At 39.1% G+C, this 23,316-nt stretch overlaps 2 protein-coding genes across 2 annotated transcripts; one reads left to right on the top strand and one right to left on the bottom strand.

Moving 5' to 3' along the window:
• Nucleotides 1–8,486: 8,486 nt before the first annotated feature.
• On the top strand, nt 8,487–12,037 carry LOC108681522 (evolutionarily conserved signaling intermediate in Toll pathway, mitochondrial). The gene is made up of 6 exons (XM_018170565.2): nt 8,487–8,795; nt 9,059–9,263; nt 9,464–9,596; nt 9,824–10,261; nt 10,488–10,610; nt 11,039–12,037. Exons 1-6 carry the CDS (start codon nt 8,515–8,517, stop codon nt 11,278–11,280), a joined length of 1,422 nt encoding a protein of 473 aa, XP_018026054.1. The 5' UTR covers nt 8,487–8,514; the 3' UTR covers nt 11,281–12,037.
• A 460-nt stretch (nt 12,038–12,497) lies between these two features.
• LOC108681520 lies at nt 12,498–23,251 on the bottom strand. The gene is made up of 9 exons (XM_018170564.2): nt 23,098–23,251; nt 22,034–22,252; nt 18,374–21,476; nt 17,893–18,127; nt 17,435–17,546; nt 16,907–17,105; nt 16,275–16,451; nt 13,707–15,964; nt 12,498–13,489 (listed from the first exon to the last, which is right to left on the bottom strand). The coding sequence occupies exons 2-9, from the start codon at nt 22,250–22,252 to the stop codon at nt 13,211–13,213; spliced, it is 6,582 nt and encodes a 2,193-aa protein (XP_018026053.1). The 5' UTR covers nt 23,098–23,251; the 3' UTR covers nt 12,498–13,210.
• Nucleotides 23,252–23,316: the final 65 nt, after the last annotated feature.

The raw sequence follows: 23,316 nt of genomic DNA, 5'->3' as shown, positions 1-23,316 counted from the left end.
ACAAGGTCAAAGAAGGATTACTAGAATTTGAAACAAGAACTAACACCAGGGGCCATGCCTATAAACAAAAAAATATATAACTCAGTACTCACTGCAATGAGTGACAGAGAACGCATTTTCTCGTCGACGAAAACTTGAGGTCACGGACGGACGGACAGACAGACGGACATGGCGAGCAAAATAAGGCATTTTTTCCATAAATGAGAAAATGCGCTAAAAACTGCGTTGTAACACATCCATGCGACAACATTTCTTCTCGCTTCGAGTCACCGATATGTGGAACAGCAACAGCCTCCCTGTTAGCATCGATTACACTCCGAGTATGAATGCCTTCAAGAACAGACTAGACGAAGCTATGCAGTAGCATATGTTCAGTCTTGAAATGCCTAGCAACTTACGGACCTGGCAATAAGTCTAGCAGCTATCTCAATTAATCGTCAGTTATGGAAAGGTCGGGTTCCAAAGGCCGGATCCCTCGCGAATCAAGTCACTAAAAGTACACGAATCGGCAACAGGCCATGGGCCTATTTCTTCAGTGCCGACACTTCTATTCTATTCCATTCCATTCCATTCTATAAGTTCATATATCGAAAAAAAAAATTCATCTGCATTTTTACACGTTATTTCTGTCTCTAGATGTAAAGTTTATTAATTTAAAAGTTAAATCTCAAAAAATTTTCTAGGGCTTGCACTGATTCATCATGCCATTCTTCATATACAAGATTCAAGAGCTTATGCTGTTATTAAATAATTCATTCTGCCTCGGTTTCATATTTTTTTTTTTTGCTGACACCATTAAGCTCATTTGGCAGCCTGAACTTCATTCAATCTTACAAGTAACTGAAAGAAAAATTCCTTGAATAAAAATCCTAAGAAACGCCAAGTAATCAATAATACTCCACTAAACATCAGCTATTCTAAGCTTAGGGCCAAGGCAGGGTTGCCCAGTGGTTACAGTTCAGAGTACCAAGATTGGAGCAGAGAGGCGCGGGTTCGTTCACAGCTTTGTGCGCCAGTTTCTGGGGGAGCGCAGCCGTGCACCACCAGTTTTATGCACCAATAAGCCCTGAATCGAGCGCCTTGGGTATCTCCGGATATCCACCAATCAGCCGTGCACCACTCGGCTTTGTCCTCCTCTGGCCTTGACCACCACCTGCCGTGCACCACCAGGCCGCGGATAGAATCTGACTTCCGGGCATCGTTAAATTGCGTAATATTGCGTTCACCGCATCTGAGGTTAGGTTTCAGACAGCATAGTTCTGTTCCCAAATTTATCGTCCCTCGACAAGTGGCCGTTCGGCCGAGGGCTGGTTCGACCCACGGCCTAGATACGGATGGCTTGAAGTGTTGAAGGCTACGTTCCGGAAGGCAGGAATCATGATGGTCCATTATATCCAGGGCAATGTGGTTTTTAGCAGGCGACCCGTTTCTGGTCAGAATCGGCAAGGAGCCCGGGCGGATAAGTAAGCAGAATTTGAATCAGTGAGTAGGAGATCGCAACAAGCTGTGAATGTTCTGCAATGTTAAGAATTGGCGACAGGCCTCTGGCCTAATAAACGCTGATAATAATAATTTTATTATTATAATATCTTTTATGACAGATTTAACTTTTGTAGCTTCCGTTCACGCGGATGAAAAGTTTGACATTTAAACCGCAACTGGCTGCAGTCCTCACTGGGTCACTGCCGGTAAGGCGGTAACAGCACAAGCTCTCAGGCCAAACGGTCATCCTTTCTGTGTGTCCTGTGGCTTTATGTCCAGTTGTCCACTCACCGTCTACATCCTGAGAAGAACTGTCTGTAAAGCCGGTGGCAAAACAACAAGGAAGAGGATGTTCCTAGGCTAAGCCTACAGGCTACATCGTGTATTTCAATTTTTGAAACTCGAGTTTTCTCTCTTCTGTAGTCTTGTAGAGTTGTACTTTGAGTTTGAGAAACCTTAGTCCTTAGGATTACAATCAATAGTGCAATATTTATAACTTTTACTTCAAGATCTGAGAATGAACATTGTTGATGAATGATGAATACTTCTTAGTTCTTACATTATTTAAGGCCTAACTTGAGACACAATTATTGCATTCTAGTTTGTAGGGTTAACACGGTAGGGTAAACACGGTATATTCCAACATCGTAGGTAATTCCGTCACCTCTCCAGCTTTTCCTTTATATTAAGCTTTGTTTTAGTTCCATGCATAGTGGCAAAGCAGAGAGTTTTTTAGACTCTCTCTCAAGTTCACTTTTGAGTCCTATAAGTAGAACAGTAAAGTATCCTGTATACCATCATTATCATACTTAAGAAATTGGTTTAAATCTTGAGTAAATGAGGAAATTAAAAATGAACTGATTCTGAAAAAGCTCTGGTTTGCCACTATGGTTCCATGCATTTGTTGATGGTTGAAATGGTGACGTTGTTGCCGGGAGGCTTTAGTGGCTTGTGTAGCACAGCCTATCTGTGCTTATTTATCCTTTTTATTTGCCTCCGGCCTTGCTTTTATCTCACCTCAATGTCTTTGTCCTCTTCTGTTTCAGTCTCTGTTACAGATATTCATAAACTATAAAGCTGAGCCCAATGAATGAGACTCAGCTGTGTAACAGAGCGGCCTCAGCCGCAGGATGGAATTCTAAAATTTACAGTTCATATATTATTTTCGCTACACCTAGACCAGTTTTTCGATACAACATTATTTGAGGCAAAAAAATTAACTTCTTATAGGCTTAAACTCTAAGCGACACTAATCATTGTAGAGCTACTTCGAAGTGCTTAGTGTCTGTGACGTATTTAGCATACCAACAGGACACTTCGTAGTGCATAGTGCTACTTCGTAGTGCTAGTGCCCTATTTAGCATACGGGCCAATATCATAGTGATCTGTTACTTTTTTACATTAATTAGCTAGCCAAATTTCTTCAGCAATATAATTAATTCAAGCTCATTTGACAAAGTTTCCCCTGTTTTCGTTTCAAAAAGTAGATTCTGATGACATGTCAATGATGTCATATACAGAACTGTAAAGTACATTAAAAAAACTCGACACAAATAAAACTATAAGAGCCGCAATAACAATACATCAACTGAGCAAATGTCGCAAGTTTATCTTTTCAAGGAAGATTTATCAACTTGAAACAAACAAAAGAACTGCAGCATCGAGGCTCCATTCTCCGATTGTGACTCCGCCGATATATTCATATTTTTATACTCGACCGTGTCAACTAAACCTATTGCAACGGCATTTGACTCATGATAATGGTGTCGATGACTATGATAACCAGATAATATAATTCATGAGTTAAAGTATTGACGAACAGTATCACAAATTAAACATCCGTTTAAACATCCATTGGCCAAGCAATGTCCCTGCATCTCCAGATAACATTTGGTATACTGAATAACTTTATAAGAATTAAACATGACGGAGGACATTGACTTGTCACAAATAGTGGACCTGTTAAGACACTCCACCATGGCAGCAACAACAAAAAATACCTCGTCATCCTCATCAAAACGCAGCCATTCATCACGATCTGTCAGCCATTGAAAAATCGCATAATATTTGCCACTGCCACAAAAATTTATTTACGCGGCCAAACATCAATCCGAACTTATAACTCAACATCATAGAAATCAACAACAACTCCATCACAGACAATATTATTGACAATTTCTAGAAGAACTCTTAGACAACGCTAGCTCAGATAAGATTACAATTCAAATCGAAAATCAAGAATGATTCATTACGGTACGATGCAACATTTTATTTAATAAGCATGTAATACTTCAGGTATAGATTTCTACACACTCTAAAGTAGGCCTCATCACGTATACCTCCTTTTCTGACTTTAATCCTGGACACTACACACTCAAGCAATGAACCTCCAACCGTGCAGGTAGTTAACTACACTAACTTATAGCACGCCGAAAATACACCACCATCTCACAGCTAGCTTCAGAGCGAGGTATTGGTACTGAAGTTAGAACAGCCCTTTACCAAGTAAAGAAACACCATAAGGACCAGACAAGCCTGCTTGAGGAGATGCGGCGGTGAATCTTAAAACTAATTCTTGCCAACCAAGCTCTGGTAGCCGAATCCAGTCCCTCTCTTCGTAGACAGCAGCATGCTTGCTGATGCTCGTTAAGGCGATATTCGGACTCTTTCACAACTTGAATTGGACACACACAGATCGTTCCAAGCTATGTACAAAAATTAAAATTTGCTTAATTAAAAGCTTAATAGTTGTTAATTAAAAGCGTAATTAAGTAGTGTTCAATATTCATTAGTGTTCTAATTCAAAGCCATGTTGTATTCCAATACAGCTCACACAGCGAACGGAATTCGAACACGTGGATGACAACATTACGTATCAGTAGAATTTGAAGCGCGGACGGAATACGCCTCAGCATGTGCCTAATATTGCCACACACAGTGACGGAATATAGGGACACAGTGACGTCGCATTCCGACACTGTGTGTGACTAAATTTGGCATTTTGTGAGACTTGTTCCGGCCGTGCTTCAAACTCTACTAATTTGTAATGCCAACAGAGGCAACACTCTTGTGTTCGAATTCCGATTGCTGTGTGAGCTGTATTGGAATATGACACAGCTTGGAATTAGAACACTATTGAATATTGAACACTACTTAATTAGGTGGTATTACTTTAGATTAAGTGCATCCAAAAAAAAGGGTGTTTTTTTTAATTATATGTTTTTGGGGTGTAAATTAAGAATCTGAAATCCGTTTTTGGTAGTCAGCATTGGAAATTTTTAATGAAATCTGTTCCTAACCTAGATTTTGCCAAGGCATTTGACAAATTGACAGTGTCCCACATGAGCGGCTGTTGCATAAATTGAAGTCTTTGGGTTTGAGAGTAATGTACTCAAATGGATCAGAGATATTCTAGTAGGGAGGTGACAATGTGTCAGTATTAATGGGTCCGTATCAGACTGGGCTTCAGTGCGCAGCAGTTTGCCACAAGGAAGCGTTCTCGGGCCTATTCTATTCGTTGCGTTTATAAACGATCTGCCAGAAGCTGTGTCTAGCGTTTGCTCAATGTATGCTGATGACACAAAAATTTATAATACAGTGAAGAATATGTCGCAAAAAGTACAGTTGCAAGGTGATCTTGACAGGCTGGTCGACTGGGCTGATAAGTGGCAGCTGCTTTTTAATGCTGACAAATGTAAAGTTATCCACCTTGGCTAGAATAATGAACAGCAAGATTACAATTTACAGTATTCTAAATCTGGGTTTATTTTGTAGTGTTCTTTTTTGTATAATTTTCCAATGAGATGTCAGTATGAGAAGACACGGTTGCAACGACAGAGTGATGATGTCGAAGTCGACAACGGAAAAGGATTTAGGAGTTAATATCGACAATGAGTTGAAATTTTCTAAGCATATTGAAGGTCAAGTTAATAAAGCCAATAAACTATACAAGTATACTCATGGCTTATACAAGGTCCCAGAAGGATTACTAGAATTTGAAACAAGAACCAACACCAGGGGCCATGGCTATAAACTAAAAAAAACAGTGTTGAAATACATCCATGCAACAACATTTCTTCTCGCTTCGAGTCACCAACATGTGGAACAGCCTCCCTGATAGCATCGTTGACGCTCCGAGTATGAACATCTTCAAAAGCAGACTAGACAGAGCTATGCAGGAGCATATGTTCAGTCTTAAAATGCCTAGCAAATTACAGACCAAGCAATAAGTCCAGCAGCTATCTAAATTAATCGTCAGCTATGGAAAGATCAGGTTCCGAAGGCCGAATCCCTTGTGAATCAAGTCGCGAAAAGTTCACGAATTGGCAACAGGCCATGGGCCTATTTCTTCAATGCCAACACTTCTATTCTATTCTAACTGGACCTAACCTGCAAGGTTTTCGTTTATCGGCTAGGTTTTTTCTATGTTTGGAGTCCGTCTGGCGGCTGGAAAAACCTAGCCAATAGGTTTTTTCTATGTTTGGAATCCCTCCGGCAGCCGGAAAAACCTAGCCAATCAACGAGAACCTTGCAGGTTTGGTCCAGTTAGGAACAGGTTCCATTAAAAATTTCCAATGCTGACTGCCAAAAACGGATTTCAGATTCTTAATCTACACCCCCAAAAACATATAATTGAAAAAAAAACTTTTTTTGGATTCACTTGATCTAAAGTATTACCAATTAGGCTTTTAATTAAGAGCTATTAAGCTTTTAATTTTTTTAATTAAGAAAGTTTTAATTTTTGCACACAGCTTGGAACGAGCTGTGTGTGTCTAATTCCAAGCTGTTTTGGAATTAGTTTTTATGTGTCTAAAATTGTCTCTTAACTTGATCATCTATTAATTTTTTTTACCACTTGAAATCAGCAAATACAAGTAGGTATATTTAAAGGATTCCTAATATATTCACAGACGTATTTAAAAGTCTCAAACCATAATATTCTTTCTACACAAACAGTTTATCACCATTTGGTAGAGCAAGGTCAACTATCAACTTTGACACATTTTTCAATGTTCTCAATGGGTGATGTGCACTGTCTCTCTTTGGATCTCAACATTTTCCCGCCAGACGGCTTGTGTTTTGGCAATAATATGGCGCGCAAAAGTATGACGTCGCTATTTTAACCATCAACGAATGCATTGAACTAAGAAAAAGCTTAATATAAAGGAAAAAAGTCGAGAAGTGTCGGAATTACCCGCGATGTCAGAATATACCGCGTTTACCCTATGCACACAAGTCAGTGAAGTCACCAGACACTAGGTGCAGGTTAGCAGGTATGTTTAGAATTGACTATTAACTATATGTCAATATCATTAACAACATCACAATGAGTCAATGATCACATCAGGAGGACAAGCAAAATGAATATCTTTTTACTGGGTTTCACCTTAAAATGACCTCAGGTAAGGTAAACGCACTATATTCCGACATCGTGGGTAATTTTGAAACTTCTTAACTTTTTCCTTTATAAGTTTATATTAAGCTTTGTCTTAGTTCCACGCATTTGTTGATGGTTGTAATAGTGATGTCATACTATTGCCAAAATACTAGGTCTGGGCCGTCTGGCAGGAAAATGTTAAGATCCAAAGAGAGACAGTGCATGTCACCCAGTGAGAACATCGAAAAATGTGTCAAAGTTGATAGCTGACCTTGCTCTACCAAATAGTGATGAACTGTTTGTGTAGAAAGAATATTATGGTTTGAGACTTTTAAATAGGTCTGTGAATATATTAGGAATCCTTCAAGTATACTTGTATTTGCTGATTTTAAATGGTAAATAAATTAATAGATGATTAAGTTATGAGGCGGTTTTAGGCACATAAAAACTAATTCCGACACAGCTTGGAATTGGACACACACAGCTCGTTCTGAGCTGTGTTCAAAAATTAAAATTTTCTTAATTAAAAGCTTAATAGCTGTTAATTAAAAGCTTAATAAAAAAATTAAAATTTTTCAATTATCGGAAAAATCGGAAGTCCAATACAGGGCGTTGGAATTACAAATTAGTAAGAGTTTGAAGCGCTGCCAGAATTAGTCGCACAACATGCCAAATTTAGTCACACACAGCATCGGAATTCAGGGATTATGTAGGTTTGAATTCTAAAGGCTTTTAAATAAATATGGCAACAGTTTGTGACGTTTCATCATTGCTGGTGCATAGTATGGTGTTTTGAGTGACATAAAGTAAACAGAACTCAAGTTGCACATACGGTGATTTTTTTATGGCCATTCATTTTTTGCTACGTCCTTAATGTGTCTGAATATACCGCGTTTACCCTACAGGTTTGTACAGAAAACATTTTCCTGGCTATATCAGGTTTCATAGGACATAAAGTGGCTGTAGTTGTTAGAATTTCAACCACTTTTGATGGATGAAAAAAACAACCAATTTTTAGCCTTTTTGACAAAAGTAACCTGACCAAATATTTAATAAATATTGTTGAACAACTCTTGATGAATAAATAACTTTTTAACAAATACATCGACTGCGAGTCCGCAACCAATATCACACAAATTTTTTTTCAGATGGCTGCGCCTGCTGCCACTGTTCTTACAGATGGCATAAGTTTATATAATCTATCCCAATAAAAACTTATGGGCTATAATCAAACAAAGACTCCTGAAAGAAGACTGTTCAAAGACTAATCATAACACCAAATATTTTCAGGATTTTGCTAATTATCTTTTCACCAATATGATGTCTGCAAATGTTTGCAAATTTTGTAAACAATTCCATACATGCAAGACTAGTAATTTATTAAGTTTATTAGCAATTCATGGTGAGTAAAGCTAGAGTATAGACCTGTATTTTGCATGTTTCAATTTAAGTTTAACTTATCTAGTAAAAAAATGGCATCATTTTGAAAAATAAAAGTGGTCAAAGTTACCCCATTTACGGTATGCCCTAGATGACATTTCTGAATTGTAATTGTGGTAGATATTATAGTTTTATAAATTTTTAATTGGAAATTCTTCATAACTAATCCTAATACCAAATATTTCCAGGATTTTGCTAATTATCTTTTCACCAATATGATGTTTGCAAATGTTTGCAAATTTTGTAAACAATTCCATACATGCAAGACTAGTCATTTATTAAGTTTATCAACCCTAAAAATATTTCCAAAACACATCTATATGAAAGCATACTGTGCTTCTCATGGGACAGCCATACAAGTAAATCTTCCAGTGGTCTCTCAAAATGTTCCTTATCATCCAATACCTATTCAGCAAAATATTTGGCAGTCTCTAAGCACATATTTCAAGGGAAGCAGACATCTACACACATCTTCCATGCACGAGATGAAGTTCAGGTGATATTTTTGCCTTAATATATCTACCTCAATTTTTTATTATAATAAATTTACTGATTATTTTTTAGATGCAAAATGAACAATAGCTTGGTATTCCATAATGACTGCAATTGTTTTGTTATTTATTAATGTTGCATTACTACTGATGTTGAAATTCATTTACTATGCCTTATTACTTTATTTTCATTGTTACATAACTCATTAGCAAGCAATATATTTTTTGTTGAAATATTGTTAAAAATCTCTCGCCTCTAATTCTGCAGAAAGGGTCCATCCATGTCAAACCCTGATGAAGAAAAGCGTCTCACTCGTCAGGGTTACTTCAAAGCTGATGTACGCAACAAGGATAGCTTCCTAATTGCAATTGATGTCTACAAAGAACAAGAAAAGCTTCTTAGAGGTCATGTGGAATTCATTCAAGCTGCTCTTAAAAGCATGGAAGAGTTTGGTGTCCACAAAGATCTTGAGGTGAAGATTGATTCAGTTTATTTTACAGTTTATTATTTCATCTCCATTTGATATTCCAGATGTGTTTGAAATTATAAAATTATCTGACATGAAATTATTTTATCAGATGGGTTTCAAACTACAGCAAACTATTGTCATAATGTTCTCAATTAACTAGCACTTCAATCTTATTAATTTTTTTCTAACCTAATTTTTGCCAGGTTTACAAGAAGCTGATGGATGTCTTTCCTAAAGTGAAGATGATCCCTCAGAATATATGGCAGGCTGAGTTTGATCATTACCCTATCCAGCAAGACTGTGCCGTTGATTTGTTGCATCGAATGGAAACTTTTGGTAAATTTTATAAATTCTTCAATGATAATTAAATAACTTTTTATGTAAATTTGTGACTATGTTTTTCATGGTTGAAGGTGATACTTTGTTATTTTCATTGTATATAATTATGAAAATATTGAACATCTTTATGTTTAACTTTTTTTTTTGAGGATTAACTTCAAATGGTAGGTACTGGCACATTGCTTACAAGTTAAACTCTTCTCATCTGCAATTGATATCAACAGGTGTCATTCCTGATGCTGAAATGGAAGATATCATCCTCATGGTGTTTGGCAGCAATTCTCACCCAATGAAAAAATGCCGTCGCATGAATTACTGGATGCACAAGTTTGCCAATGCTTCCCCATGGCCTTTGCCAAAGCCTGTTCCTTCAGAAGTATTGGAACTTGCAAAGCTGGCAGTGGCGAGAATGTGCTCTGTTGACCAGGCTTCCGAGATAACCGTGTTTGACACCGCAGAAGTTAAGGATGCTATTGACCACACTTGGATAGTGAGCGGTCAGAGCATCCATCAGAGAGAACTGGTCAACAAGCAGCCTGAAAATGTTCCTCTGAAAGTTGAAGGACCATGGAAAATTTTCTTGAGGGAGCAATCAATTGATTATTTTGTTCTTAAGGCCGACCCTTTACCAAGTCCGCAAGTAGAACAAATGGATAAAGATGGTGTGTGCATAATTCTAGATTTGCAAGACTGAAATTACTGTTTATTTGGTTGTTTTATTTTAAGACTAAACTTCATTTTTTATTCTATGTCATACCGAAAATTTGATTATTTACAGTACTTTGAGCTATTGCTATACCTCAATAATGCCCTATATAAGTGCATTTATTTTCTTGTCACGTTTCTACCATATTTTGAATTTTTTATTAATACTGTCTTGAATTCCAGACGTATCTCTTATTGGCCTTCTGCTGAACCCCGATTGCTCTCTGAAGGCAGACACAGCAATCACCATCCGTCCTTCTGTTCACGAACAGAAAGACGGTACCATTCTGGCCATCTGCATCACTGGTTAGTTGTGTCTCGTTTTCGTTTATTGGAAAAAATTAAATGTCTAATTCTCTAATGTCAGTATGAAGCATTAATCAGTCTGACACTGCTCTCTAGATGTACAAAATGATAATAGTTTTTATTTCTTCTCTAATTCTCTAACACCTTGTTCAAAGTAACAAGTTGCATTAATGTATTTGACAAAGTTTCATAATTTTTTATGGCTGGTGCTCTTAAATGTGAAGCTCGTTCTAAACTATATGATTTCTTCTACAATGCGCAATCTTGTACACCAGTAATGAAATTATACTGCCATCATTACAAAGTTTATTCATTTCGAAAATGTTCAATCGTCTGAAAACTAAGCAAATTTTTCTCAATTTATGTATTCAATTTAATACCTCGTGTAAGAATATAAGCGGCAATTCTATTGGTGTTTTTGTTTGCAGGCACTTCAAGTCGAGACTCGTTGTTGTCGTGGATTCGTCTGCTCAGTCTAAGCAACCCTCGCCTTGAAGAAGGCTTACCTGTCATCTTTTTACAAGCATCGCCCACAGCTAGTGATGAAATCGTGCCCGCAGATCATTCCTCCACTTCAGACGAGAAAAAACTAGAAGCAGGGGATATGCCCACGACTGACGGGCAGGATGCCAGTAGTGGCAAAAATGAAGACTCAAATAAATATAAATAACCTCTCAATCTTGATGGTGGCGTTGCGTCAACGAAAAAATTGTGATAATAACAAAATTTCATAATAATACATACACAATTTGATATAATAATAAAGATTTACTGGAAGAACGAATCGTAAGTTGGAACTAAATTTTGCTGGTAACAAATAGTCCTGGGTTGTAAAACTCGTTTATCGAGTATAAAGGGGAAAAACAAAACTGGGAGCAGAAATTTTTCCAAAATGAGCAACACTGGAAGCAACGACGTGCTAAATCTTTTTTATTAAAATGTTCATTATCGAAATTTTTGCTCTGCTAAATTACAGAATGTTGCTGTTTTTAATTAAGGAACATTGAATTGTTGAAAAATTACTTGGTAGAATAGATCTATGTCTTTGGCTAAAAACAATATATTCTGAGCAATCTTTGTAAATGTAAATACAAAGATCGCGTTACTAATTAGTAAGCTATGAATGTCAATGCGGCTTCCGCTGGTCTTAGACCTGACTGGAATAATCCGGGACGCACAAATATTTAAATTACTCGCTAGAACGAAATTCAGTGCCATAGATACTGGAATGTCAGCAGAATTTAGGATCGCGTCAGCATTAAATCCAGTGATCAAAGTAACCTCTATCATTTTCGTTACGAATATAGTAATTTTTCTATTATTAGTTCCTTTAGTACATCTCTTAGTTGTTATGCCTAATATTTATTTGTTATTGGAGTTGTATATAATGGTAACAAATATGTGGAAATCAATGTTTTGTGCGTCATTTAATTGACAACAGTTGAACGGCATGATTACCTTGCCCGTGAAATTTATTGCATTGATGGAAACGGTAATGATGAAACACTGTGGATGTACAGAATTTACTATGGTTGAAATATTGTTACGCTTTACCATGATCATCTGTCAGCTTCATGCTGATCACTTCAAGTTTCATGAATGAAATGCAAAGAAATCCATTTTCCAAATTAATCACGTTTCCTCACTTATCGGTTTAGGATTGGTTATATCATGCTTCTACAACGTGAACAGAGGACGATGGCTCCTCATTTGCCTATTGATGGCGATTTTTAGTAACGTATTGCACAGACAAAATGTTAGACGCTACGCTGCTACTCGTACGACTTACTGGGTGAACATTTAGTAATTTTCACTGATGCCTTAATATTCTTTTTTCAACGTGGAGTTCATTGCAACGCCAAAGTAAAAGGAAAATAAAAAAGTTGGAGCGGAAGACTAATTTTATTAGGAAAATATACCTTGTGTAAAGAGAAAAATGATGACTACTTCTTACAGAGAGGTACGTAGTATCACAGCCACAAAACTGCACCACAATATAGATGGGGGGTACCTGATCGGTATAGGAAATGCATGCATCCATTGCGCATACTACCTCTATAGGCCAGTAGTTTATAAATGCTTTCTTGTTACTTCCGTTCATTTCAGAACAAATTGTAAATGGAGAAGATCCTTGAAGCCACAACAGCTATGGTGCTTGCTTTGCCTAAGAGTAGTCACTTCTGTTTTATACGGAAAAACTCCGTTCAAAAAGCATCATTGTTATTCACGTACGGCAAGATTTGAAAGTCCCACAACTTGGAGGTTTCATGTAGTCAATTTATATTAATAAATATACATTATGACATAACGCTTCAGGTAAACTAAACGATTCTCGCATCGATTAGAAATGAATATACAGATTATTATTGGCCATCGTAAGGGATACAAACCAATAGATACTTGCGTCAAGTGAAGCTAAGAGCTTGCGTCATCCATGTATTGGCACAAATCAAAGTAACCAAGTATTGAAGGAAGCGATGCAGTCTTTGGCTTGTTTTGTAGTGTCGTGCGCAGTGCTTGCTCAGGTAATTTTCGGCGGTTCCCGTGATTAATAATAGAAATAATAGTGTTCAGCAACAACAAAAATTTGTAAATTAACCTCAAGACTTGCGATGCCCGATTGATGCCGGTAATTTATAAGGCAACGGTACATCACTGAAGAAGATGGTGCCGGGCTGTAACACGCTTCTTGTGGCCCTCTTCTCGGGTGCTTCGCCATTCATGGCCGAGTCCTCAGACAACGCAGTGGTTGCGGTGGTCTGATTTGAGACGTTACTAGCACGCGTTGATGTGGTGGTGACGAGAACACTGGTGAAGTCTGCTTGAGATGCACCGATGACTTCGCCTGGCTTCGTACAGGATGAACTAGGTTGTAGACTCTAAGAATGGGGCAAATTTGTCATCAGTAATAGTATGGATAAATTAAAAAGAAATTATATACGTCAAAAACTTAAACCTACAAGATACAAATGGCATAATCTATCTTGATTCTGGACAACTCATTATTTATTCATTCCTTTATGAAATACATTTCTGTTATAAGTCACACCACAAATTCAATCGTTTTAAAATATAAATCCAATAGTTGGAGCTCACCTCTCTGGGTTGTGTTTGTTGCTGCCGCAACGTGTTTCGTTGTAGCTGCAGCCGTGGTGCGTGTTGCATCTGGTGCGGCGCTGTTGACGGCTGTTTGATCTGTTGCGCTAGGGGCGCCTGTTGCACACGAACTTGCAGCAAGGTTGGAGATTGTTGACTTAGTAATTGAACTTTGCCTTTGGGATCCGCTGGAATCGATATAAAGTTCTGATGTTGCATTCCTGACTGCTGCAAGTTTAGCTGTGGCTGCTGTCTGAGTGTCACTTGGGGTTTTGGCAGTTGTCGATGAAACGAAACTTGTTGCGGCGTTCGTTGCAACGTAGCCTGTGCCGGAGATGGGTGCAAGGAAACTTGCTGCGGTGGTTGTTGCAATACAACTTGTTGAGGCTGTAGCTGCAATTGCTGAAAAACAACTTTTTGTGGTTGTTGCTGTAATGATGCTTGCTGCGGTTGTTGCTGGTGTGATACTTGTGGTCGCTGCATCTTAGTGCGATTGTGTTGTAGCAGCTGAGTTTGCGCCAGTGTGGTTGAATAGACAACCCGGGAAGCAGGACGCGAAGCAATCTCCTGGATACCGACGTCTGTCAGCACCGTTGCAGATTCAGTAGTTTTGTGGAGTCCGTCTTTGTTTGCCGGACTTGTAACGTTCGGAGCCAAAATGATCATTTGCCCGCCATGACCAATTGTGTTGATGCCACTGCCTGGAGTGTTGGTGAACATCACAACATTAGGTTGATTCAGTGGTAAGTGGACGGTGCGTGGACTGGTGAATGAAACATTTTTATTCATGTTAGCTTGAACGGTTTTCGTCTCGCTGAATTTCAAACTTTTTGCACTACAGACGGACGTAGCCAGCAGATGCTGCGCCTTTGACGTTGATGTGCTCGAGGCCCTAGAGCTGATGCTCGTTTGCGGTGATATTTGTGGCCTTGCTGTATTCTTCACAATCGGAGGCACCAAGATCATTGGTCTCGTCTGCGTTATTAAGGGAGGACGAGAGCTCATCTTCGTTGATACGGGGCCTCCAGCAATGAAAGTTGTACTCGAAGCCGTGGGCAGTTTGTTGATGCTATCTACAATCACACTTTGAGGCCCCCGAGAAGTAGTTTCCAGGGACATTCTCGGTGTACATGTTGAATTGAGATGGTCATTCATATTCGTCATCATAGATGTTGGTTGTGGCGAGTTCATCTCAGGACATTTCTGTGAATCTTCAGAATTTTTTCTTGTCACGAGAGGCGCAAGATTCCGAGGTAGGACAACTGCTGTGCCATTTAAGTTAGCTTTCTCAAAATTCCCGTCGCTGATCAAAACTAAGTTGCCAAAATGATCGACTTCGATTCTACCAATGATTACAGGCGCGCTGGCTGATGCTACACTTGAAGAAGAGTTTGATGATGGAGACAACGTTTGTTCTGAAGTTTCGCTACCCATCTGAGAACTAGATTGCACACTCGAAGGAACAAACGACGGAGAAAATATATGTTCACTTCCTTGAGAATTACCAATTACTTTAGGTGAGAAATTTACTACGTGTGACGGAGTGATGTTGGTGTTAGAATTATTCATTAAGAGGCCAACATTTTCAGTTGGTTTCACAGTGAAGCGGTCAACTGCCTCCACTGCAGACTTCCTCTCGAACAATTCGGCCATCTCCTGCTTCACTGGTACTGGTATTTGTTTACCACGAGTTCTATTAGATCGTTTCTGTACATTATTCACTTTAGACTTTCCCGCTCCATGCCCAGCAACGGTCAACTTCATTGCTTGTTTATGAGATGGAAGCTTAGGACGTTCACCAATTATGCTTTTAAATTTATGATCGTTTCTTTGCATCGGTTTCGTAGATGATGTTGCGTCATCCATGCTGTTTATCCTTTTGAACTCCACGTCGTCCACGACCATCGGCGGAGCACCATCGCCCCAGAAGATCGAGCCATCGAATTTCCCATTATCTACGGGATTTGCGACATTTATCGTGAAATTAGGGTTGCTTGTCAACGTAAGCGACGTCTGAGAATTAGCTGTTGATGTTGAGACGTCTTTCGTGTCTGCAGAAGGTGTCGTTCCGGCAGCTGCTGCTCCATTGTTCTTTTCAAGTTTCTTGACCACAGTTAATGAGAAACCTTCTTGGTTTGGAGGAGGGTCGGGAGGGAGAATAATGCCGTGTTGGTTCGCCAAGTGGGATCGGTACATGTCATGTTTCACAGTTTTGAACTTGCATTCATTGCATGCAAACAACAGCCCCAGGGAAACAGCTGTTGAGAAGAGAAAAATTAAAGTCCTAGTAAATAGTTTATCAATCTAAATAGCAACTGTGTGTGCAAGAAATTTTCTTCCGGGGAAGCAAACAACATACATAGCTGAACGACAGGCAGTTCTCAGAACTATAGGCTGTACATTAACTCTGAACAATTAAGTAAATTTACCCGTTTTTTTTTCTTGTACATCGAAAATGCAAAAATAAATCGGTGTTGATAGTAACAAAGTAGCATTGCAGTTTCCATCAGGCTCTTTGACTAGCCTAACAACCCTGTAGTGACATTCCCTTCATTGCAATCCACTAACCTTCATTGAAGTGTTTCTCTGATAGGTGGACTTTATACGAGGTGCTCTGTATGCTGGAATAAGAGCACAAAGTACACTTGTATCGCTTGTCTTTGCTGTGCTGCATCTTGTGGCGACGCAGGGAGTTGTGGTCGGAGGTGCGGTAGTCGCAGTGGTCGCAGGCAAACGGCTTCTCCCCTGACCACCAGAACAATACGTAAATTATGTCTTTAATTGAAGAATTGCATAACATTTCATAAATAGCTTCCTTGATCATTATTCTCTATATTACATCATTTAATACAATTTTGCATTTATTTAAATCTGTTTTAATGAGGTGATGCACAGTAAATTTCCTTTCAAACTCCTTTATTATCGTGACACGATTTTTTCCTCACCCTTACCCATAGTGTGCAGTTTGTTAGGATGTGATCCTATTACTAAAGATAGTTGTGTTACGACTACAATCTAATTTTTCACTGAAGTATAGTTCACACTTGCTATTTATTGCGCGTTACAATTACCTATTCATTTACAACTAACGTTGAGCTTGCCAAAGTTATATATTATTGTAAGTCCACATCTCATCTGTGTGCGTTCTCATTAACTGAGCTTGCCAAACAAATATTATTATTTAATCTGCCACATCTCACCTGTATGCGTCCTCATGTGAAGGACTAGAGTTGTCTTTGAGCCGAACGCCTTGCCGCAGTGGCTGCACAGATGCCTGCGCACTTTGTTGTGCAGCACGTCAATGTGGCCTTGCAGCATCCGCTTCTCCACGAAGTTCTTGTTGCAAATTTCGCAAGTAAACTTTTCCTGGGCTTCCAGTGGTTTGGAGTGGCTGTTGGTCTGTGGGAGATAAAAAGTAGTTTATACTTTAGCTTCGGAAAATAATGTATTTTTGTTACTAACTTGGTCTCAGCTTTTGCGTGATACCTATGACATAATTTTCGTGCATATGACAAAACCTTATTGTGTTTAATCGGAAAAACTTACATTGTAAACACATTACAACAACATCCACAATTTAGTAAACATCTGGTTATAGTACCGATATGAAAATGAAGATGCTTTACTAATACTTAAAGTTTGCTTAGAGTACATAACAATTGAAGCCTTTAAAACTCATATATGAAAACTTGCATTAGTGTATAACAATGAAATCGAGTCATACTCACTTTATGAGACTTCAAGTGTTTGTAAGTCTTGAAGACTTTACCGCACGACTCGCACAGGAAAGGTCGCATGTTGGTGTGGCTCGGCATGTGGCTCTTCATCAGACGAGATGCGCTACAAAAAAAATTGTACAAAAATGTGTTTCTTCTTCTCAGACTAAGACTAATTCGTTGATTAATATTCATTTCATCCTCCGAATTGTTATATTTTCAATACGTTATCTTCAGTAGGTTACTAACGGGAAACATTTTTGTATGTATCTTCAGCTATCTTGATATGGAAGATATTTCTTCTCGCTTCAACATATATCTTCAGCAACTTGGTAACAATAAATTTTCAATGAATTTATCTTCCGAGCTCCTAATTCGTTGAAAACTTATTACATTCCATTTGTTTACATCGCACCTATCAATAAGTTCATTTTCGGCAAAATCAAGGTTTATTACTGCGATCAATTTACCTGTAGCATCGAAAGTCGCACTCGGTGCACTTGTGCATGTCGATGTCAATGAAATGCGCCCGCCAGAGATGCGTGGCCATGAGCCGCCACTGCTGCGCAGTTTTGGGACACTCGGGGCACTTGAGGCCCACAGACGTGGCCGGAGCTTCGTAGTCCTCGTCGCCCAGCGCAACCTGAGGATGACATCGACGATGGTACTCAACCTTATCCTGGGACGTCAGCCGGAGTCCGCATCCTGTAAGATGGTAGATAATTAGTTCATGATTAGGTATCTCTCGGGACAGATGTCTCCTTTGTGTGCTCACAAGGAAAAGGTGTGACCCCCAAAACAGAAGTAAAGAATGTTGAATAACCAAAACAAACATGGATAAACTTATCAACTTGCGGTATGATTATTATTTGATATTAATGCTCAAAGAAAACAACATGTCGATCAAGAGTTCTTGATAACTAAATTTTCATACTGAAATATTTTGAATACCTCCAACATCACAGCGGAATCCAAGGAGTTTGGCGGTTTCGTCCGAGGAGCAATTTTTCTTTCGTACTTTGGCAATACCCACGGATTTCGATGCAAAAGGACGACCTGATTTTGGGATACTTTTTTTTCTTCGTTGCTTAGTTTGCAGGTCGACTTCTTCGAGATTAGTTGAAGTACAAGCATCTGTAGTCCAGGTAATAATTGGTTGAAAAGTTTCTCCATCTTGTGAGTCATTGACAGCGCGTGTGATACCGGAATCTTTGGCAACGGCTACTGCAGAACTTTTCTGACTCACAACAACGTTTAAAGTGTCCGCTTCATTCAGAGTCGAAGCATCTACATGTTTTTGGATCACTTCACTTTTCTTGGAGCTATTATGCTGCTCAGCTGGAATCAGCAAAGGCGACAGCGTTGACGCAGATCGAATAACTGATGTGTTTATTTTAAGGGTCGAAACGCTGACTTGAGGAACACTTTTTTGTTCGTTGTAATGACTTTGATGTGATGTTACTACAGTATTCTTCAGAGTTGGTTCTGGATTCAAGTTATTAGCAGAAACTACCGGCGGAACCATAACTTCTGGTAGTTTATATTTCGGCAAATTTTCGGTTACTGAACTCGTGCGTGGCCAATAGACTTTGACCTTTTTTGGTTTGTGATAGTGGTTTTCCAAGTTTGAATCGTCAACCTCGTTAAGATGGTCCGGATGGTCGTTCTTCATATGTTCTTCGGCGTCATGTTCATTAGAGAACACCTTGGATGGACAGAAACGGCACCTGTAACAGACCTGATGCAGGAGCGTGTCACTTGATTGGTGAGGATCTTTTCGCCGGATTGAAGTTTTTGATGTCCTGAGAGGCGCCTGGGTCAGAGCGTTTGATTCTAGATGAACTTTTTGATTTGGTTTCACAAGAGTGCCGGAGAGAATTTCTTCATCCCGTTGGGAAGTTGTAGCGAGATTGACATCTTGCGAAATAACTGAAGGAATTTTGTTTGTATTAACGCTAATCTGCAAGTTGGCTGTTGAACTATCGTCTTCCTTTTTGCCTATTGCCGAGTCGAGCATCTGAGAAAAGGTGAGATCAGGCTGTTGCGACGTGGATTTTCTGGGAGAAAAGTTTCTATCCAGGGCGTCCATTAAATTTGTGTTACTGACGGAAATATCATCATCCGATAAATTACTGATGTCAAGACTCATATTTGAGTTATCAAGAAACGCAGATGAGAATGTGAGGGTCATTTCCGAAGCATGTCCATGTGGCAAATTTTGCGTTATTGAATGATTCCTGACAAATGAAGTCTTGATGCCATTAGCGGTGAAAATATCGGGGCAAGTTAGGCTTGTTGAGAGTCCTTGTAAATCTGCCAATGAACCAGCAGATTCTTCTTCGAGGTTATCGCCAAGAATACCTTGTGAAACGCCAAATTCTTCTTCCAAAGACGTAGAGAACGGCATGTTCATCAAATCGTCATCGTCCCTCATATTGATGTCATTAACCTGGTGCGATAGAGTCGGACTTAAAGCAGATGTTGCAAGATCAGACGATGTATTTTGTATCACAATTTGTGGGGAAGACGATGCCACCGCAACGTTCTGCTGAAACTCTCCCGGAGACAGCGGAGAAACTGAGAATTCCGAGTATTGTCGATTTCCATGCCCTTTAATGCTGGATTTATTCGATGGTGTTGTTTCCTTGTGTCTCAGGACATTGTTTCCAAGTCGGTTTTCAGTAGATGATGCGGCTACGCAACTCGTTGTTAATATCACGGGATCTGGTCGAGTCGTGAACGCATTATTCTGAGTTTGTTGCATCGCGAAGTTCCCTTCTAATGAATGTTGTAAGCCAGTCATGGATGAGTTTCTTAAAGAGGGAATGGGAATAATTCTACCTGAAGTTTTTACTGGGCTGGCAGTTGCCCTACTTGCAGGGTTGACAAATTTGTTCTTGGAGCAACTTCTATCAACGGTTTCTGGAAAAAATTTCAACTCACAATTTGATGGTTTAGCAAAATCGTGGTGCTTCATGGCCCTGTTGTGCAACAGTCCACTATTTTCTAATAATTTATTCGAGGATAAATTTTGCACGAGTGCATTGTTAACGTGAAACTTTGAACTAGTAGGAAAAGTAGGCAGTTTTTTTATCGTAGGATCAGTAACGATGGTCTTAGAAGTAGACCCAGATCGAATCAAAGCGCTGTCTCTGGCAGTGCTGTCTGGAGTGTGCCGACCTGATGAAACACTTGTAATAATGGGGAGATCATTCATGCAATGACTGTGATCTGGAGTTGAGGCTTCAGTTATATTAGTCGAATAAAATTCTAAAGGTGATGCCGATAATACAGTCTGCGTTTGTGTTTTCGATGCAACTGTTGCCCCAGTTGTTAGAGAAACATCTCTATTTGGTTGGGTAGTTCGTTTTGATGAAAATATTTGTCCATGGACAGGAGACAACGAATAATGTTCTTCATCGTTGATATTAATTGATCTTTGAGCTTTCATGGGCCTAGTGCTCGTTTCATATTTTTTGGAAGGAACTGCTTGGATGACTGGAGTAACTATTCCATATGAAGTAGCTTGTACGGAAGTCATATTTTGGTCACCGATCATTAAAGTGCGACATTCGTCATTTCCCATGAATTTAGAAGATCTTGAAGTTTCAGCTGCCGATGAAATGTGGTGCAATATTTCACTACAAGAAGACGACACTGCGGCCACATACGTCGGTGGAGGACCAACTACAAAATCCTCCAGGGAACTATGAAGAGCCCCACAATGCTGCATCTGAAGAGATAGAGGGCCTACCTGAGAGCTCGTGATTTCAACCTGTGCTGCTTCTGCCGATGAACCAGGGTATCCAAAAGAGGCAACGTCTTCAAAGTTAATTAAAGTGGACCCTAAAGATAGAAGCTCTTGTCTGCTTGCTGAGGAATCTTGATTTTTCATAGTAAAAATTGAAGCGTCAGATCGACCAATGTCGTCGTGCGGGGACACAGGCGCGTTCATAGGAGGTTCCATCAGGCTGTCTGATGCCGATGACCCTGGCATCGCGGCAAAATCTGAGAGCAGATCTGATTCATCGATGCCAAGAAGATAGCAGTCTCCCTGAAACACAAACGTAGCCTAACTAAGGGATTCGCCACAATAGTTGACTGAAGACAAAGGCATTACTGGAATGATATTGCAAGGAATTAGACGTACAGGATGCATGCTATATATACTGGTAACACAAAGTTTTGTATTCGATTGCAAGTAGGAGAAATCTATTCATAGGATATACATCAAACAAAATAAATAACTATACAAAATAATAAACGTTTTTTAAAGGATAGCAAGCAACGATGAACCGAAGATAAATGAGTGAATAACCAGATCAATTTTTTTAAGAATGCAAAAACCAAATCAATTAAATTAGGTTAGTACTGAGTTGTAAGTCAATTCCAGGCTTGAAAAAAAGTTGAAGGGCTAGTCCTCTGAAGAAAGATTAAAGATTATGAAGCTTCCAAGGCTCTGTTATCGACGTATGCGTGAGAACCTCATTGAAGTATAAAGTATACTGGACAACGTTATATGAGTCATGGTTCGTTAATACAGCATTTACTTATGATCTCTAAACGCTTCTACCATTACTTTTATTTTGTTCATATTATGATAATCTGTACCTCGTCTAGTACTGTCCCCGTAGATCTTGTATGTTCAGAATTTAAATGGTGTGAAATTCCATCATATTCTAAGTCTTGGAAATCATAGGATCCGGGGTTAGTGCCGCGTGAAGTCGGGGTTCGATACGTCATGGTGAATTCTGCTGATGTACTGTCGGATCCCAGCTGTTCGAAGTGGCTCTGTGGCTTGCGAGACGCGCTCTCATCCGTCGCACTCATCTGCCATACAAGATTCTACGTTATCGACTTGAATGCAACAATTTATACTCTTACATATGCTTTGAATGTCATACATAATTCATAATTGTGTTATCTACCTAATATCATAATATGTGGAACAAAATAGCACATTCCGAATAAATTTACTCGTAACTGTAACTGCATTTTTATAGTTATATAAAAAAAAGAGATCTATAGCGCTAAGATCTGTAGTTAAAAATTTATTGCCCCCAAAGACACGCCAAACACACAAACCGAGCTAATTCAATTTCTCTCATATTAAATTTTCTTGCATTTGAAGGCCAGCTATATTTTCAGATTATTATCTGGCACTCTGATCATTCATGCAGAGAATAACACAGCAGAGATGCTTACACAATTCGTAACAAAAACTTTATTGCTAAAAAATGAACAAAAATTATGTTTAGTATTCAGAAGCATTGTCGCAAAAAGTACCACATTAAGTCGGACATTAAAGAACATGATTCAAACAGGCTTTTGCTCGATGTCAGAAGAGTTACCCTGAAGTACCCTAAAGTACCTAGCCTCGCGCTGACGACACCAAAACATGGCGGATCAGACATAATTCCAGAGGAACTATAAAATAGAGTCAATTAGAATAGTATCAGGAATCTCTTTGAAGGGAAAAATAGCTTAAAAATCGTCTGCGTAGTAATATTCGTAGGCACTTCAACAAATAATTTACTTATCAATGAACTCCCAGTATGTCTGACGAGAATAGGCATGGCTGCAATATGGCGCCAGGCCGAGGCTAGTTATTTACACTCAACACCAGAATGCCGTCACTATGATGCTAGAAGTTACGACCCCTATAAAAACGTTACCTTTACGGATGATGTGACAGTGAATTTGTAGAAATAAACTATATCTAAAAGGTGCTTTACAAGAACCTAGGTTAAACTTAGTCGCATCACCACACGTCACCGAACATTTTGCTTACTGAAAGTGAGCGTGTGCGCAGAGGAATCATTCACATACATGACCGGCAAGATGACGTACGATACTTGGGACATGAATTGTACCGCCATTTTTAAAGACCTGAA

The sequence above is a fragment of the Hyalella azteca genome, unplaced genomic scaffold, assembly GCF_000764305.2.
Source record: "Hyalella azteca isolate HAZT.00-mixed unplaced genomic scaffold, Hazt_2.0.2 contig3225, whole genome shotgun sequence".
Taxonomy (NCBI): Eukaryota; Metazoa; Arthropoda; class Malacostraca; order Amphipoda; family Hyalellidae; genus Hyalella; species Hyalella azteca.
This window is presented reverse-complemented; position numbering and strand designations above follow the sequence as displayed.

Coding starts and splice junctions, on each gene's coding strand:
- LOC108681520 (XM_018170564.2), bottom strand. CDS start 22,252: ATGAGTGCGACGGATGAGAGCGCGTCTCGCAAGCCACAGAGCCACTTC. Junction 18,128..18,373: donor ATTCCGCTGTGATGTTGGAG/GTATTCAAAATA, acceptor ACCATCTTACAG/GATGCGGACTCCGGCTGACG. Junction 13,490..13,706: donor AACAAACACAACCCAGAGAG/GTGAGCTCCAAC, acceptor CCCCATTCTTAG/AGTCTACAACCTAGTTCATC.
- LOC108681522 (XM_018170565.2), top strand. CDS start 8,515: ATGATGTTTGCAAATGTTTGCAAATTTTGTAAACAATTCCATACATGC. Junction 9,597..9,823: donor GCATCGAATGGAAACTTTTG/GTAAATTTTATA, acceptor TGATATCAACAG/GTGTCATTCCTGATGCTGAA. Junction 10,611..11,038: donor TCTGGCCATCTGCATCACTG/GTTAGTTGTGTC, acceptor TTTTGTTTGCAG/GCACTTCAAGTCGAGACTCG.